This window comes from Heptranchias perlo, chromosome 1 (genome assembly GCF_035084215.1).
Source record: "Heptranchias perlo isolate sHepPer1 chromosome 1, sHepPer1.hap1, whole genome shotgun sequence".
NCBI classification, from domain to species: domain Eukaryota; kingdom Metazoa; phylum Chordata; class Chondrichthyes; order Hexanchiformes; family Hexanchidae; genus Heptranchias; species Heptranchias perlo.
This window is the reverse complement of record NC_090325.1, coordinates 117,986,932-118,004,946: the sequence shown is the minus strand read 5'-3', so window position 1 is coordinate 118,004,946 and position 18,015 is coordinate 117,986,932. Positions and strand designations below refer to the sequence as shown.

The 18,015-nt window shown below is 41.8% G+C and overlaps 1 protein-coding gene across 1 annotated transcript in view; it reads right to left on the bottom strand.

Moving 5' to 3' along the window:
* The window catches only part of wdfy3 (WD repeat and FYVE domain containing 3), a 431,872-nt gene that overhangs the window by 83,634 nt on the left and 330,223 nt on the right, over positions 1-18,015 (bottom strand). Inside the window, exons 38-39 of the mRNA XM_067990523.1 lie at positions 15,540-15,649; positions 4,992-5,174 (exon numbers count right to left, since the gene is read on the bottom strand). Coding sequence (XP_067846624.1) covers positions 4,992-5,174; positions 15,540-15,649 — 293 coding nt within the window. The remainder of the gene's footprint in view (positions 1-4,991; positions 5,175-15,539; positions 15,650-18,015) is intronic.

Sequence of the window (18,015 nt, the reverse complement as noted above, 5' to 3'; positions counted from 1 at the left end):
TTAAATGTAAGGGATGACAGCAGGTAGGATAAACTTCCTTTATGTTGTGGGGCCATGTCTTTATTTAAGAATAGACTAGATAGGTGGTTGAAGGGAAAGGGGTTAAAGAGACCAGGGTGGGCATGTGGATTTAGGACTACTGCTGGTGTGGAGGATAAACTTCACCATGGACTGGATGGGCCACATGGGCTGCTTCTGGGTTGTAATTCAATGCAGTCCCTTACATCTAGTTAAACCCTCAGCCTTAAACCTCATGTAAATAAGAGAATGGGACAAGTTGGCCATTTCTGACTGTCAATTCCAACTGTCAGGTGGCTTGCCAGAGTGGCCTTGAGAGATTCTAGTATCAATTTTTCCCTGCCTTACTAGGGAAGAGGGCTGAACCTGTATTGTAGCACTTCATGACATTACAAGTCAGTGATCTACTTCCTGGATGCTAGCTCCTGTTCCAACTTTGGCTGCTTGTTCCCTCCTGACTCCTGACCCAATCCTGGCTGCTCTCCCTCCCGATACTTGTCTTGGCTCCCTCTGCTGTCTTCCTCACAATATCTGGCTCCAGTCTTGGCTTCCACTTATATCTCCCCATGACTCTTCGCTTGTACTACGGTCCCATGGGTGTTAAAAGACATAACCCTAATTGTGCATGGTCAATAGCACACAAATTCATCAGTTTCTTTTTGCCTCCAAATGTTCACACTTTTTCCTCATCGTCCACTTTTCTGCTTGCCTACTCATACTTTATGTTTTAACTCATTATTACATATGGGTGAAGAATTAGAACACAAACACAGCTGCCTTCTTCAATAGTGAACAGAAAGAGTTGAAACAAGAATATTAATTTCCACTAAACATTAAAAACACAAGATCACCATTTATCTAAAGCCACAGTCTACTGCATTCAAAGTAACATTCATAAAGACTAACAGCAGGCAATGAAAATGTTATTGCCATCAAAATGCTAATTTAAAAAAATAATAAATGGTGTAATCAAAGAAATTAAACACTACCCAACATAATGTTATTGGAATTGGTTTCACAAACTGGTGTTTCTTAATTTATGTACTGTCATTTTATTGGACAGTACTCATGATTCACACAGTTCACCATGTCTGTTTTAAACTTCTCTGAAGATGGGGCAGCTGAATTTAATTCTTTGTGAAATGTAATTAGTTTTGGTTATATTGTGCTTTGAGTGGCGAGTACTGTATTAGTGCTTAATTTCAATTCATTGCATATTTAGCTAATTTGTCTTCATGGAAAATATCAGTGAATGGTAGAAAAAATCCCAAAATTGATCAAAATATAATTTTACATTTCCATGACCATCATTTTCCAGTTGGAACAAGGCAGATTGGGTGTACCACTTTCAGAACAAAGCTATGACAACCTTCCCACTACCAATGTTAAAACCATTATTATATTATTTGAATTTTTAAAAAAATCAGCATTAACATTTGAAATAGTGAATACTGTTGGCTGGCCCAGCAATGAACTATGGTTAGATAAATTTTTAGAAGTATAGTTCTAAATATTGCTTCCTCCAACAGAAATGTTTAGTCAGTGCTCACTACATACTGATCAAGGTGAGAAATCTCAGATGTCAATACTGGGGAATGTAGCATTTCCATTTTCAGCATCCAATCATCCTTCCCCACAGCAGCCAGTACTCATGGTTGTTCGAAGTTTTCAATTAAATGCCAACTACTTGAGCAGTTTCTGCTTTAAGCTCCCACATACCAAGAACTGGAATTTGTGTTACATAGAACCTTTACATGCAGAAAATAGATTATATCTTGCTAGTATGGACTAGGTTCAAACCAAGTTCTCTCTGCTGGTGATTTTATTTTCTGTCTCTGCGTAAGTCTGGTGGCACCACTCACCCCAATTAAGAAAGTAAACTGTGGTTTTAATACCTCCACACAACGCTTAGAATGATACAGCACAGAAGGAAGCCATTTGGCCCATCGTGTCATGTGCTGGCTCTTTGAAACAACTACCCAATTAGTCTCACTCCCCTGCTATTTCCCCATAGCCCTGCCAATCTTTTCTTTTCAAGTATTTATCCAGTCCCCCTTTGAAAGTTACTATTGAATCTGCTTCCATCATCCTTTCAGGCAGTACATTCCAGATCATAACAACTTGCTGTGTAAAACAATTTCTGCTCATCTCTCCTCTGGTTCTTTTGCCAATTACCTTAAATCTCTGTCCTCTGGTTACCGATCCACCCGTCAGTGGATACAGTTTCTCCTTATTTACTCTCATAATTTTAACGCTTCCATGAAATCTCCCCTTAGCCTTCTCTGCTCTAAGGAGAACAATCTCAGCTTTTCTAGTCTCTCCACATAGCTAGAATCCCACATGCCTGGTATCATTCTGTTAAATCTCAGAATTGGACACAATACTGTAGCTGAGGCCCAATCAGTGATTTATAAATGTTTAGCATAACTTCCTTGCTTTTATACTCCATGCCACTATTTATAAAGCCAATGACCCCATATGCTTTTTTTTTAAGAACAGTTTTATCAACTTGTCCTGCCACTTTTAAAGATTTGTGTATGTGAACCCCCAGGTTTCTCTGTTCCCATTAAAATTATACAATTTAGTTTATATTGCCTCTCCTCATTCTTCCTCCCAAAATGCATCACTTCACACTTCTCTACATTAAATTAATATATCTGCCCATTTCACCAGTCTATGTCCTCCTGAAGTCTGCCACTATCCTCTTCCCTGTTTACTACATTTTCAAGTTTTGTCACAGCCAAAATAAAATAGTAAGGAGAAACTACAGGCACAAATCCTGCCATTCTTTGGGAGACTCCATCACCCTGAATCCACAATATTCAATCTCCTTTAATGTTTCCTTTCTGTTTTTTCACACAGACACGATATTCCCATTGTGCAGTCTGCAAACATCATTCACTTGCCAGTAGGTCAACCGAGTCACTTACAGTGGTTGTGATGTTCATGGACTTTCAGAAAGCCTTTGAAAAGGTACATATAGGAGACTATTGGAGAAGATATCTGGACTAGATTCTAGTACTGGAAAGCTGGGCATGAGTTACTCAAAATTCAAAACTAAGGATTTGCCTAAACTTGGAGACTTAATATTAAAAGGTACTAATTTTATTTGAAACTAGCGATCTTAAGGGGAAGCTAGATAAGTACATGAGGAAGAATGGAATAGAAGGATATGCTGATAGTGTTAGATGAAGTACAGTGGGAGGAGGCTCGTATGGAGCAAAAAAACTAGCATTGACCAGTTGGGCCGAATGCCCGTTTCTGAACTGAAATTCTAGGTAATTCTATGTATGTAAGATTAAGGGGTATTGTGTTAGGGGAATGATAGCAAATTGGATTAAAAACAAGTTAAAAGGAAAGAGTTAAGAGCAGTTTTCAGTGGCTGGAAGTGGATAGCAGTGTCCTATAGGTTTCTGTTCTGGAACTGCTTCTGTTTACTGTGTATTTCAGTGATTTGGATAAAGGGCTAGAGGGAACGGATTATTGTATTACACCAGTTATAATTCTTTTATATCACACTTTTGCTGTTGGTTCAAAAACTCATCATTTTTTAAAAGATGAAAGAAGCTAGTTATGACAATTCTTCAATCATTAAAAAAAATCATACTGCAGTGAGAAGCCAGTGAAGCCAAATTTGTAGATCCAGTAAGGAGGTATGCTTGTCGACCTATCTCCAACCCTGTGCTCCCTTCAAGGATGGGATTGGTGAATTTACCTTTAAAGCTTGTTGCCATATTAAGAATCATACCTATAAACCTAAGCATGCATTTCGGTACCCATGGAGCTCTGCTGTCCTCAATTTTACAATGATGTGAGCAAGCAATCAAAACATGCCTCACCACTGCTGTGAAAATAGGGCTGACACTTGTCCTTCAGTGCAATATAAAAGTGGCATTAATGCACTATTTTTCTTTTCTCACAGTAGGTTTGATAATCAAAACTCCACTGCATAGCATGTCTATAGTGTTTTCATCTATACCATGGATGCTAGGATACCTCTGCCTCCATAACATTCTTTTGCTTTCTCTCATTCAGACTGCAAAATTGGCTCTGCAGGTATCACAAGTGTCTTTTTCAATGGTGTATCCAGGTTGTCCTGGCTGATTTGGGACACTTAAAAGATACATAGGAATAGTTTTTCCTTCTTGTGGGCAGTTTAGGGTAAATTCACCAACCCGCAGTTCCAGCAGGAAACTGCACTTGAAGGGAGCGCAGGCTGCAGAATCAGCGCTACAACGTTGTAGTGTCATCTTTATCCATACTCCCTTTGAGTTGGGATCAGTAAATTTACTCTCGAAGCGCACTGCCATGTTGAGAATCATATCAGTAAACTTATATGTTCCATGCATGCTACAGTGCTCTGAAGGACATGCATATGCACCATTTACTTTTAAAACTTTTAGCTTTTACCTATGTTTGATTCTGTTTTCAGAACAATTGTGGAAATAATTAACATTTGTAGATACAAAAAAAAAAATTAATCTGCAGAAACCAATGAACAGTAGCTTCTTTTGGTAGATGGAGAGACTTGGTGGGTACCCCAACTCCACCCCAACTACCAGTCTAATAAAACAGTTGGACTATAACCTGATGTTGTAAGATTCCTTACATTTGTCAATCCCAGTCCATCACCGGCATCTCCACATCAGTCTAATCCAGACAGACAAGATCTACACAGACTGAACTCCCATCATTTTTACAATACATTCTATTTTACCCAACAGGAACTGATTAATCAGAAATATATTAATATTAATGTCCTGTGTTCTCTCTATTTCCAGCAATTCTCCCTGTAACCAAATATTGTCTGTTCCAACCTAAAATACAAATACAATCAGTTACCTAAAATATCTCACCAATTGTCTATCACAGTTCTGACTACTTATTTCACTTCAATACCATTTTTTTTTAACTCTACGAATGTTTGAGGAGTTTCTGTTAAATTCCAATTAAAATGTTGTAGTAGTTCTTACCCATGTGATTTTGCCAGCATTTTAAAGCTGCATCCTCAATGAGTGGCCGAGCTGTTGACAAGTCCACTAGCCCACGCTCATTTGTAGGTAGTGTTACTTTAAAAATCTCCTCCAGAGCTTGTTTCTTGCTGACAATTAGTTCAGTCCAAACCCGGTTCACTGCTTTGAGGAGAAGTTGTCGACCTAAAAATAGAAGTTTCAAGTTAAAAAATGTTAAGCAATTGTCCCCAAATTTTTATGTTCTCAGAAATACTACACATACAATACAAAATGAGTTAAAATACAAGTTTGCTTCCTTCAAAAAAAAGTACATTTATTCATTCTCCTCAGTTGGTCTCAATACTTACTCATTTTCAGATGTCAACAAGTTAGATGAGGGAACTGATTTAAATTAGTGAAAAGTAAATTTAGAACAGTTGTATTAGAAATATATTTTTTTTACCCAAATGGTGATACATGGTTGGAATAATCTGCTCCATAAGTCAAGGAGGCAAGGACATTAAGAAAGTTCAAGTTGTAATTAGTTATTAGTTTGGAAGTGGTCGGGTACCAAATTCCACACTTAACCCAGGATTTTCTCATTTCACCCTTTCTCTCCTGAAGGCAGTGATCGATAGCTGCAGCAGGGTTCCATCTAGGATTTAGCACTGTCAGCTTAAACAATGAGTGTTGGTAAATTATTAGAAAGAGGAGCCAATACAGGCAAAGTCAACACTGCCCCCATCTGACATCTCATGCACTATTAGAAGAAGTTTCACGGATAGCAATTTTTAAAGTAATACTACCTACAAATGAGCATGGGCTAGTGGACTTGTCAACAGCTCGGCCACTCATTGAGGATGCTGCTGGATAGTAGCTATCAATTGGAACTTCTTGCTGATTTTATTCCTCCCCAGCATATGGACGCCAAAAAAACCTGTGCTGTCCTCACTATCACGTCAGCTGAGAATTGTTAATTCAGCACAGACCATAAATGGAACCTGGAACATTCATGATCTCTATGGCTCATTGCCAAACCACGTAATGCAGTTATGATGATAAATTATCCTGACATCTAGATAGAACGCAGCATCACTTCATACCAACAGCTCACAATATTGTCTGAAATTTAAAATTCAATGTCAAATATAACAATGAATCTGTGCATTTTAAGAATCAGTTATCACTTCAAAGATGCAAAACTGGAAGCACATTATTTAGAAAAGAGATAACAAGTACAAGGACAGGTGAAGAGTTTCCAAATAAGAAAGAATTCAGCATGAAATACTACATCAAACTAAATATGGGTGATATCGGAAGAACAATCAAAAATAAGAAAAGGTCATTCAGCTCATCAAACTTGTCGCCATAGTATCCAAACTATCTCAGTCTAGCACCCAACTACAATTTGAAATTCTCTCATGTTCTTGCCTCCTTGAATTGTCTGGCAGATTATTCCACCCATGTATCATCATTTGAGTAAGAAAATTCTTTGTAATATATCGGTTTTAAATTTACTTTTCACTAATAACACCTTACTCTCTCCCACCCTGGTCGTTCCTCCTGGCACGGCCCCCACCTTCACTCACGTAAGTCCAAGGGATGCAGACTTGAACGTATATGGCGCACAACTGGTTTAGCCATTCACCGCCAGATCTGGCTGAACCAGATCAAACACTATTGGGCCCTGTTCTCTTCTGCCAAAACTGCTCACTACTCCAGGATCATCGTGGACTACAAAGATAATCCCTGGCTTCCTTTCTCTACTACCAACCGTCTCCTTCAACCCCTCTTCCCCAGCCCCCTCCACCCTCACCTTCAACAAGTGCGAGGAGCTCATGGACTGCTGTGTCACAAAGATTGAGACCTTCCGTTCGGCAGCCTCTGCAGCTTCCTTCCCTTTCCCTTGCCCACCAAGCCAAGCTTCTCCCAAGGTCCGCCCCCCCCAGCCCTTAACCTGCAACTTTCTCTAGTATCTCCCTTCATGCTCTCTCTGAGCTCATCTTGTCCATGAGAACCAACTCCTGCCCTCTCGACCCTTTTCCGATCAAACTGCTGACCACTCAACTTCTCTTCCTGGCCCCCATTCTAGTTGTAAACAATTTTACAACACCAAGTTATAGTCCAGCAATTTTATTTTAAATTCACAAGCTTTCGGAGGCTTCCTCCTTCGTCAGGACTATAACTTGGTGTTGTAAAATTGTTTACAATTGTCAACCCCAGTCCATCACCGGCATCTCCACATCATGACTCCCATTCTAGTTAACATTGAAAACGGCTCCCTCTCTTCAGGTACTGTCCACATCCTTTTCAAATGTGCTGTCCACATCCTTTTCAAATGTGCTGTCACCACCCCCGTTCTCATTTCCTGCAGCACCTTTAACGTAGGAAAATGCCTTAAGGCGTATCACAGGAGCATAATCAGACAAAAATTAACTGAGCCAAAGGAGATATTAGGATAGGTGACTAAAAGCTTAGTTAAAAAGGAATGTTTTAAGGAGGGCCTTAAAGGAAGAAGGGGAGCCCCCAAGATCTATCAAAAGCAAAATACTGCAGATGCTGGAAATCTGAAATAAAAACAGAAAATGCTGGAAATACTCAGCAAGTCAAGCAGCATCTGTGGAGAAAGAAACATGGTTAACGTTTCAGGTCGAAACATTAACTCTCTTTCTTTCTCCACAGATGCTGCCTGACTTGCTGAGTATTTCCAGCATTTCTGTTTTTACTCCAAGATCTATCCCTGGCCCTCTCCAATTGTTATTTATATGCGCCTCTGAGTGAAATCATTCAAAAACATGATATCAGGTTCCACATGTACCCTAATGACACCCAGCCCTACCTCACCACTGCCTCTTTATTGTCAGCCTGCTTGCCCCACATCCAATTCTGGATAAGCCACAATTCATAGAATCACAGAATCTTACAGCACAGGAGGCCATTCGGCCCATCGCGCCAGTGCCGGCACTTTGAAAGAGCTGTCCAATTTAGACTCACCCCCCAGCTTTTTCCCCATAACGCATTGCGGACTGGAAACAGCTACTTGAAGATAAAACAGTGTCAGAACAGTGGGAGGCATTCAAGGAGTTCAGAGTAAACATGTTCCCACAAAGAAAAAAGGATGGGAATGCCAAATCTAGAGCCCCCTGGATGACAAGGAGCATACAAGGGTAAGATAAGGCAAAAAAGGGAAGCTTATGTCAGACACCGAGAGCTCAATACTGCAGAAAGCCTAGGGGAGTATAGAAAGTGCAGGGGTGAAATTAAAAAGAAATTAGGAAAGCAAAGAGAGGACATTAAAAAATACTGGCAAGTAAAATTAAGGAAAACCCAAAAATGTTTTATAAATACATAAAGAGCAAGAGGATATCTAAGGAAAGAGCAGGGCCTATTAGAGACCAAAATGGTAACCTATGTGTGGAGCGGAAGATGTGGATATGGTTCTTCATGAATACTCTGCGTCTGCCTTCACAAAAGAGTAAGGAGTCTTACAACACCAGGTCATAGTCCAACAGTTTTATATGAAATCACAAGCTTTCGGAGCTTTCCTCCTTCGTCAGGTGAGGAAAGCTCCGAAAAGCTTGCGATTTCAAATAAAACTGTTGGACTATAACCTGGTATTGTAAGACTCCTTACATTTGTCCACCCCAGTCCATCACCGGCATCTCCACATCTTCACAAAAGAGGGGGACGATGCAGAAATTGTAGTTAAGGAGGAGCAGTCTGAAATATTGGATGGGATAAACATAGTGAGGGGGGGGGGGGGGGGGAAGTATTAAGGGGTTTAGCATCTTTGAAAGTAGATAAATCGCCAGGCCCGGATGAAATGTATCCCAGGCTGTTAAAAGGAGCAACAGAGGAAATAGCGGAGGCTCTGACCATCATTTTCCGATCCTCCCTGGCTACAGGCGTGGTGCCAGAGGATTGGAGGGCTGCTAACGTTGTACCATTGTTTAAAAAGGGAGAAAAGGATAGACCTAGTAATTACAGGCCAGTCAGTCTAACTTCGGTGGTGGGCAAATTATTGGAATCAATTCTGAGTATAAACTGTCATTTAGCAAGGCCCGGATTAATCAAGGACAGTCAACATGGATTTTGTCAAGGGAAGGTCGTGTCTGACCAACTTGATTGAATTTTTTGAGGAGGTAACAAGGATGGTTGATGAGGGTAGTGTGTTTGATGTAGTCTACATTAATTTTAGCAAGGCTTTTGACAAGGTCCCACATGGCAGACTGGTCAAAAAAGTAAAAGCCCATGGGATCCAAGGGAAAGTGGCAAATTGGATCCAAAATTGGCTCAATGGCAGGAAGCAAATGGTAATGGTCGATGGGTGTTTTTGTAACTGGAAGGCTGTTTCCAGTGGGGTCCCTCGCTTTTTGTGGAATATATTAATGATTTAGACCTAAATGTAAGGGGCATGATTAAGAAGTTTGCAAATGATACAAAAATTGACCATGTGGTTGATAGTGAGGAGGAAAGCTGTAGAATGCAGGAAGTTATCAATGGACTGATCAGGTGGGCAGAAAAGTGACAAATGGAATTCAATCCGCAGAAGAGAGAGGTAATGCATTTGGGGAGGTCAAACAAAGCAAGGGAATACACAATAAATGGGAGGATACTGAGAGGTGTAAAGGAAGAGAGGGACCTTGAAGTGCATGTCCACAGATCCCTGAAGGTAGCAGGACAGATAGACAAGGTGGTTAAGGCGGCATACTGGATACTTTCCTTTATTATCCGAGGCATAGAATGTAAGAGCAAGGAGGTTATGCTAGAACTGTATAATACACTAGTTAGGCCACAGCTTGAGTACTGCGTACAGATCTAGTCACCACATTACAGGAAACATGCGATTGCACTAGAGAGGGTACGAGGAAATTGACGAGGATGTTGCCAGGACTGGAGAATTTTAGCTATGAGGAAAGATTGGATAGGCTGGGGTTGTTTTTTTTTGGAACAGAGGAGGCTGAGGAGTGATTTAATTGAGGTTTATAAAATTATGAGGGGCCTAGGTAGAGTGAACAGGAAGGACCTATTTTCCTTAGCAGAGAGGTCAATAACCAGGGGGCATTGATTTAAAGTAATTGGTAGACGGATTAGAGGGGAGCTGAGGAAAAATGTTTAACCCATAGGGTGGTAGGGGTCTGCGGAAATTAGAGGGGTTTTCCTACTGTCCGCCACGGGAAAGGTCATCACGAGAATCCTCCTCAACCGCCTCCTTCCAGTGGCCAAAGAGCTCCTCCCTGAGTCTCAATGCGGCTTCCGCCCATCAAGAGGCACAATGGACATGATCTTCAGCGTGCGACAAGTCCAGGAAAAGTGCAGGGAGCAGCCTCAACCTCTGTACATGGCCTTCTTCGATCTCGCAAAGGCCTTCGACTCTGTCAACCGTGAGGGATTGTGGAGCATCCTCCTCAAATTCGGCTGCCCGCAGAAATTCGTCACCATTCTCCATCTGCTCCACGATGACACGCGAGCCGTGATCCTCATCAACGGATCCACCACAGACCCAATACGAGTGCAAACGGGGGTCAAGCAGGGCTGTGTCATCGCACCAACACTCTTCTCCATCTTCCTCACTGCAACACTCCCCCCCCCATCACCATGAAGCTCCCCACCAGAGTGGAGCTAACCTATAGGACAAGCGGGAAACTGTTCAACCTTCGACGCCTCCAGGCCAGAACCAAGACCACCCCAACTTCTGTCATCGAGCTGCAGTACGCAGAAGGCGCCTGCGTGTGCGCACACTCAGAGGCCGAGCTACAAACCATCGTTGACGCATTCACCGAGGCGTATGAGAGAATGGGCCTCAGGCTAAACATCCGGAAAACAAAGGTCCTCTACCAGCCCGCTCCTACCACACAACACTGTCCCCCGACCATCAAGATCCACGGTGAGCCTCTGGACAGGGTGGATCATTTCCCATACCTCGGGAGCCTCCTCTCGGTGCGAGCAGACATCGACGATGAAATTCAACAGACTCCAATGTGCCAGTGTAGCCTTCGGACGCTTGAGGAATTGAGTGTTCAAAGACCGAGACCTCAAATCCAGCACCAAGCTCATGGTCGACAGAGCAGCCGTGGTCCCCGCCCTCCTGTACACATCAGAAACATGGACAATGTACAGCAGACACCTCAAATCCCTGGAGAGATATCACCATCATTGCCTCCGCAAAATCCTGCAAATCCACTGGCGGGATAGGCATACCAACGTGAGTGTTGTCTCCCAGGCTAACATCCCCAGTATCGAGGCACTGATCACCCTCAACCAGCTGCGATGGGTGGGCCACATTGTCCGCATGCCAGACACAAGATTCCCTAAACAAGTGCTCTACTCCGAGCTCCGCAATGGCAGGGGATCACTGGGAGGGCAGAGGAAACGCTATAAGGACACTCTCAAAGCCTCCCTAAAAAAATGCAACATCCCCACCGACATGTGGAAATCGCTTGCCCTAGAACGCCCAAACTGGTGAAAAGCATCCACGAAGGCGCCAATCACCTCGAGCATCACCGAGTGGAGAACGTGGAGGCCAAGCGTAAGCAGCGGAAACAGCACGCAGAATCCAGAGCGTCTCACCCACCCGCCTTATTAAACACTACCTGCCCCACCTGTGGCAGAGTCTGCGGCTCCAGGATTGGACTATTCAGCCACCGCAAAACCCACCCTCCCGGAGTGGAAGCAAGTCTTCCTCGACCCTGAGGGACTGCCAAAGAAAGGAGGTAGGGGTTTGGAACTCACTACCTGACTGTGGTGGAGGCAGAAACCCTCATCACATTTAAAAAGTACTTGGTTATGCACTTGAAGTGCCATAACCTACAAGGCTACGGACCAAGTGCTGGAAAATGGGATTAGGCTGGGTAGCTCTATTTCGACCGGCACAGACACGATGGGCCGAATGGTCTCCTTCTGTGCTGTAAATTTTCTATGTTTCTATAACCCTGCAAATTAGTCTTCTTCAAGTACATGTCCAATTGCCTTTTGAAAGTTCCAATGGAATCTGCTTCCACCACCCTTTCAGGTATTGCGTTCCAGATTTTAACAACCCTCCGTGTGAAAACATTTTTCCTCATTTCCTCTCTCGTTCTTTTGCCAATTATTTTAAAATGACCTCTGGTTACCGACCCACTTGCAAAAGGAAACAGTTTCTCCCTACTTGCTCTATCAAAACACCATATAATTTTGAATACCTCTATTAGGTCTCCCCTTAACCTTCTCTGCTCTAAGGAGAATAATCACAGCTTCTTCAATCTCTCCACATAACTGAAGTCCCTCGTCCCTGGTAAACCTCCTCTGTACCCTCTCCAAGGTCTTGACATCCTTCCTAAAGTGTGGCGCCAGAATTGTACACAATACTCCATCTGAGGCCTAACCAGTGATTTGTAAAGATTTAGCATGACTTCCTTGTTTTTGTATTTAACGCTCCTATTTACAAAGCCATGTATCCCATATGCTTTCTTAACTGCCTTATCAACTTGCCCTGTCGTCTTCAAAGAATTGTGAATTATGTACCCCCAGGTCACTCTGCTCTTGCACCCCCCTCAAAATAATACCATTTAGGTTATACTGCTTCTCCACGTTGTTCCTCCCAAAGTGCATCACTTCACACTTATCCACAATGAATTGCAACTGCCATGTGTCTGCCCACTTCACCAGCCTAAGTCCTCCTGAAGTCTGCTACTATCCTCCTGACTATTTATTACATTGCCAAATTTTGTATCATCTGCAAACTTTGAAATTGTACACCTTAAATTCAAGTCCAGGTCATTTATATACAAGAAAAGCAATGGTCCTAATACCGACCCCTGGGGGACCCCACTGCATATTTCCCTTCAGTCAGAAAAATATCTGTTCACCACTACTCTCTGCCTCCTATCCCTTAGCCAATTATGTATCTAAGTTACCACCGTCCCTTTAATCCCATGTACTGCTATATTCCGAATAAGTCTGTTATGTGGTACTTTATCAAATGCCTTTTGAAAGTCCATATATATAAAATCTACTGCACTACCTTCATCAACTAACTCAATCAGGTTAGTCAGACACAATTTGCCTTTAACAAATCCATGCTGGTTGTCCCTTATTAACCCATGCTTCTCCAAGTGAGAATTAATTTTGTCCTTGACAATGGTCTCTAGTAGTTTTCCCATCACTGACTGATTAGCCTGTAGATACCAAGTTCATCCCTCTCCCCTTTTTTGGCCAGGGGCGTAACATTTGCAATTCTCCAGTCCTCTGGCACCAAGGAGGATTGAAAGATTGTGGTCAGAGTTTCTGCTAGCTCCACCCTGGCTTCCCTCAGCAACCTAGGATGCATCCCATCTGGACTGGGTGACTTATTAATTTTTCTAATTAAACACTGAAAAGATCAAAGCCATCATCACTGTCTTGGGCTGGACCAGACTCTTCACAACCTCAATGTCCTATGAGCTGAGCTTCCAACCCCATATACTCTTCATCACAAAACCGTCTACTTACACCTCCGTAACGTTGCCCGTCTCCGCTGATCTACATTGTTTCCCGGTCCAGCAATGCCCAAATATAAAATCACCCTCCTCATGATCAATTCCCTCCATGATCTCTCCCCTCCCTATCTCTGTAATGGCAGGTTATTTGACTATGAGGACATCAAAGCCCAGCTCCACCCTCTCCTTATCTGACATCCACACATAGTCTTCTAGCAGCAACTGCTAGGTAGCATGCAGAAGTAGGAACCCTGACTAATTTTCTTCTCTCTTCTTAGTGTGCATAGCTCAGCTATTTACTGGAGAAATTCAGTGAGTCATTGGTAGGGCCCCACAATGTGATCCTGATGTAATGTTACTTAAAAATTGACACAACTAATAATCAGGTCATATACTTGGATAAAATTGGGACTGCCACAAAACAATCATAGAGGTCGCCAAGCATGCATCATAGATTATACTGGCAGGAAATGATGTACATTTGCCACTTCTGTATATATATTATATGTATGTTCATAGATGGATATTCCTCACAAAAATAACAAACATAGGTCAGTTCCTGCCTATACGATCTGTGATGCATGCTTGATGGCCTCTGTGATTTTATATCTATATAACAATATATATAACAAAGTTTAGATCGTGTCGGTCAGAGATCAGGCATCACACTTTGGATAAACACCAACAAATCATAACTGAACAATCATTAAAAAAAGAGATAAATAATCCAATTAGTTCTTGTTTTTTCTAACCTTAATTTAAGTTGGAGAGCTTGTTGAGATAATAAGAGAAGCCAAGCAGCTGCCAATCCAGAGAAATTAACAATAATAATTAGCTTTTAATTGATCTCAGAAGCTGCTTAGATCACTTTCCCACAGGAAGTAACCAAGCTATGGCTGCAAAGGGCCAGACCAAGTTAGCAGACAAATATTATATGGCTGATTTTCAGCATCGGCGGGCATCGGGTGGTCATGCTGCCCACCCTCATTGGTGAGAAGCTTGAGCCATTTTAATGGCCAGGCCTGATTTGTATAATGCTGGCGAGCTGTCAGTCATGGGAGGGGTTGTGGTGGGAAATCTGGCAGCTGCTCTATGAAACTGAGCTGGAAGTTCAATGTTCAGGGGTGGTGGGCTTGGACGGGCTGTAGTGCTCCTCCTGGCCCCACAATATTTTCCCCTGGCAGTTTTTCTGAATGGTCTGCAGTTTAAGGACTGCTGGTTAGGCTTCCCTGCATCCAGTGCCACTGGATGGAGTGTGCATGTTGCACTCTCCATCCATTGGTCGCTTAAAATTGTATTGGGGTATCTATGTACATCATAGAAACACAATCTGATTACTGTAATGGGGCTCTGGCCTGAAACAGGTGGGCACCTGAGCCACCCTTGTGAAGGGGCCAAACAAAATGGTGGAGTACTACCACCCAGCGGAGCCAGTCAAAGTCGGCACTACAACTGTGCTCCAGATCCCAGGCTACTCGTGAGCAATGCCAAGGGAGATCAATTGTTCATATTTAAATACTTTGATTCAGAGGGGGTGAAATTGGTCTTGGACAATAGTACAAAACAGGCGATAGTGCTTGAACAGATTCAAAATCTGATCGGAATTGGATAAACACAAAGAAAAATATATAGCTACAGGAAAGGTGCAGGACATGGGATTCGAGTAAATAGCTTCATTAGGTAGCTAACAATGATACAGGCATTGTGGGCTACCTGGCCTCAATATGTTTTGATTCTGCAAACAGGGAATAATCTATGAATGCAGTAAACGTTGCATCTCAACTCATGTACTTTTAATTGGTGAAGGTGCATTAGTCATTTACATCATAGTGTCAGGATCAGGAATTATATATTTCATTGATGTTTTATTGTGGCTTATTATTTTTTTCTCTAAAATATACACTTACATGTAGAATGTCCCTTTTGCTTCATTATGTCAAATATTTAAAATTTACCTGGCTGAGTATTATATGGGTCTCATCCTCTTAGTCACAAGCACAGTGGGGCCAGTCAAAAAGTAATATAGGGTTTAATTAAATGATCACTTGTGTGAAAGTCACTGACTGTGAAGAGTTCATTGAAAATTAGGATTACATTTTAATTCACAATTTACCTTCACTAATGTCTTGGCTATGACTTCCATCTGGTTCAAGATCAGAAGGTATCATGATATGCCATGTTGTCATTCTGGCTTCTGCTTCCAGGCCAAACCCCTCAAGGTTACTGCAAAAGTTTAAGAAAGGTTATTCACAATATAAATGTTGATTTGTCAAATGTGGAAACAGAAGATAACTTTTTACTGTTTGCATGTGTGCTGTGGATGAATGTATAATACATAAATTTCTGTATAGTTTAAGTTAATGAGTAAGCTCTGATCAGGTCAGAAGATAGGAGTGCAAAAAAAGCTGTTCAAGCCTATTTAGTTTACCCAGATGGTTAAAACTCTTCTTCAAGACCCACACATAATTTTTTTAAAAATCACTTTCCTGCCTGACTAGTTTACCATTAAACACATGAATGACAACAACAACTGGCATTTATATAGCGTCTTTAACATAGTAAAACGTACCAAGGCGCTTCACACGAGCATTATCAAACAAAATTTGACACCAAGCCACATAAGAAAATATTAGGACAGATGATCAAAAGACTGGTCAAAGAGGTAGATTTTAAGGAGCCTCTTAAAGGAGGAAAGAGAGGCGGAGAGGTTTAGGGAGGGAATTCCAGAGTGTAGAGCCTAGGCAGCTGAAGGCACCTGCCAATGATGGCGCAATGAAAAACGGGAATGCACAAGAGGCCAGAATTGGAGGAGCGCAGAGATCTTAGAGGGTTGTAGGGCTAAAGGAGGTTACAGAGACAGGGAGGGGCGAGGCCATAGAGGGATTTGAAAACAAGGATGAGAATTTTCAAATATAGGCATTGCCAGACCAGGAGCCAATGTAGGGGTGATGGGTGAACATGACTTGGTGCAAGTTAGGATACGGGCTGCTGTTTTGGATGAGCTCAAGTTTACAGAGGGTGCAAGGTGGGAGGCTGGCCAGGAGAGCATTGGAATAGCTGAGCCTAGAGGTAACAAAGGCATGGAGGAGGGTTTCAGCAGCAGATCAGCTGAGGCAGGGGCGGAGACAAGTGATGTTACAGAGGTGGAAGTAGATGGTTTTGGTGATGGAGAGGATATGAGGTTGGAAGCTCAGTTCAGGGTCAAATAGGATGCCAAAGTTGCGAACGGTCTGGTTTAGCCTCAAACAGTGGCCAGGGAGAGGGATGGATGACTGGTAAAAATTGTACAGCATCACCATTTTTTCCTTGGATTTTAAAATGGCATGCACATTACTAGATTGGCTTTGAACACTTCATCATATGCTTAAATAGAAAATTACAAATAAGCATCTCATGCATGTTCCAGTTTGTGGTCAGAACATTAAAACACTCGACTACTTTCTGCATTGCTTGTGCTCAAGCTCATGTATGTCACAAAGTCCTGGTTACAACTTCCTATATCTAAAGAACTAAATGGTTGGAATGAACGATTAAAATACTTTTACATGTGTTCTGGTAGTATGAGTGCTAAATAGCTTTTGGAATTTAATTGTCTACATAGAGTCACTGCACTTCATATCATTTTGAAAAAGCACTCTATAATTGCATGATTTTCTTTCTATTTACTATTTGGAAAGCATTGTTGATTATCATTTGATTAAAAACATTTAGTTCTGTAATTCCATTCTAGCTCACTACCCCTTCCCTAACCTTTTTCATTCATCCTACACTAGTCATCGTTTTGGTCCACTGATGTGATTGTGATCTTCTGTAGCTGTTGACAAGCAAAAACCCAGTGATTTTTTTTATTGCAACAAAAAAAAAATTGAATAAATTTACTTTGCAGGGTGAATTTCAGAGCAACAGCAGCAATACAAAACAAGCGCGTTTATGCAGTTGTTAAAAAGTTGCAATTGCAATTTTGATTTTATGTTCGTAGACCTTCCCTGCAGTTCAGGAAGATCAATACAAAGCATCAGTACAAAATATGTATTCCTAGGTTATACAGGTGTACTGAGTGTTCAGCCCACTGCACCTTAACAAATGGTCTCCCATTGCACCTTCTGTCACCAGCGGTGTCCGTTTGTTTGTGCTGGTGCCACTGAAGCTTTGGGATAAAATAGTTCTTGAAGTGCTCCTTGGCTCTTATGGTGGTCCTGGGACCACCTCATTTACCTTACAGTGCTTCCAACAGCAGTAGTGCTGTACCATAAAGTACAAGTCAAACCTCCTTCAACTGTTATACTATTACAAAATTCTGTACCACCCTTGCTGATGGAGCCAAAGCTAGTGATTGAAAACTGAACTGAATTTTGCTCACAGATCGTAACATTCATGACATACAAAGTCTTACTACCAAAATAATCCAAAATAACTGGCTTTTTTAAAATAAGGCACAAAGTGTTGATGTAGAACCCTACTCTTTCCCTATAGCCCTGCAAATTTTTCTTTTTCAAATATATATCCAATTCCCTTTTGAAAATGACTATTGAATTTGCTTCCGTCACCTTTTCAGGCAGTGCATTCCAGATCATAACAACTTGCTACTT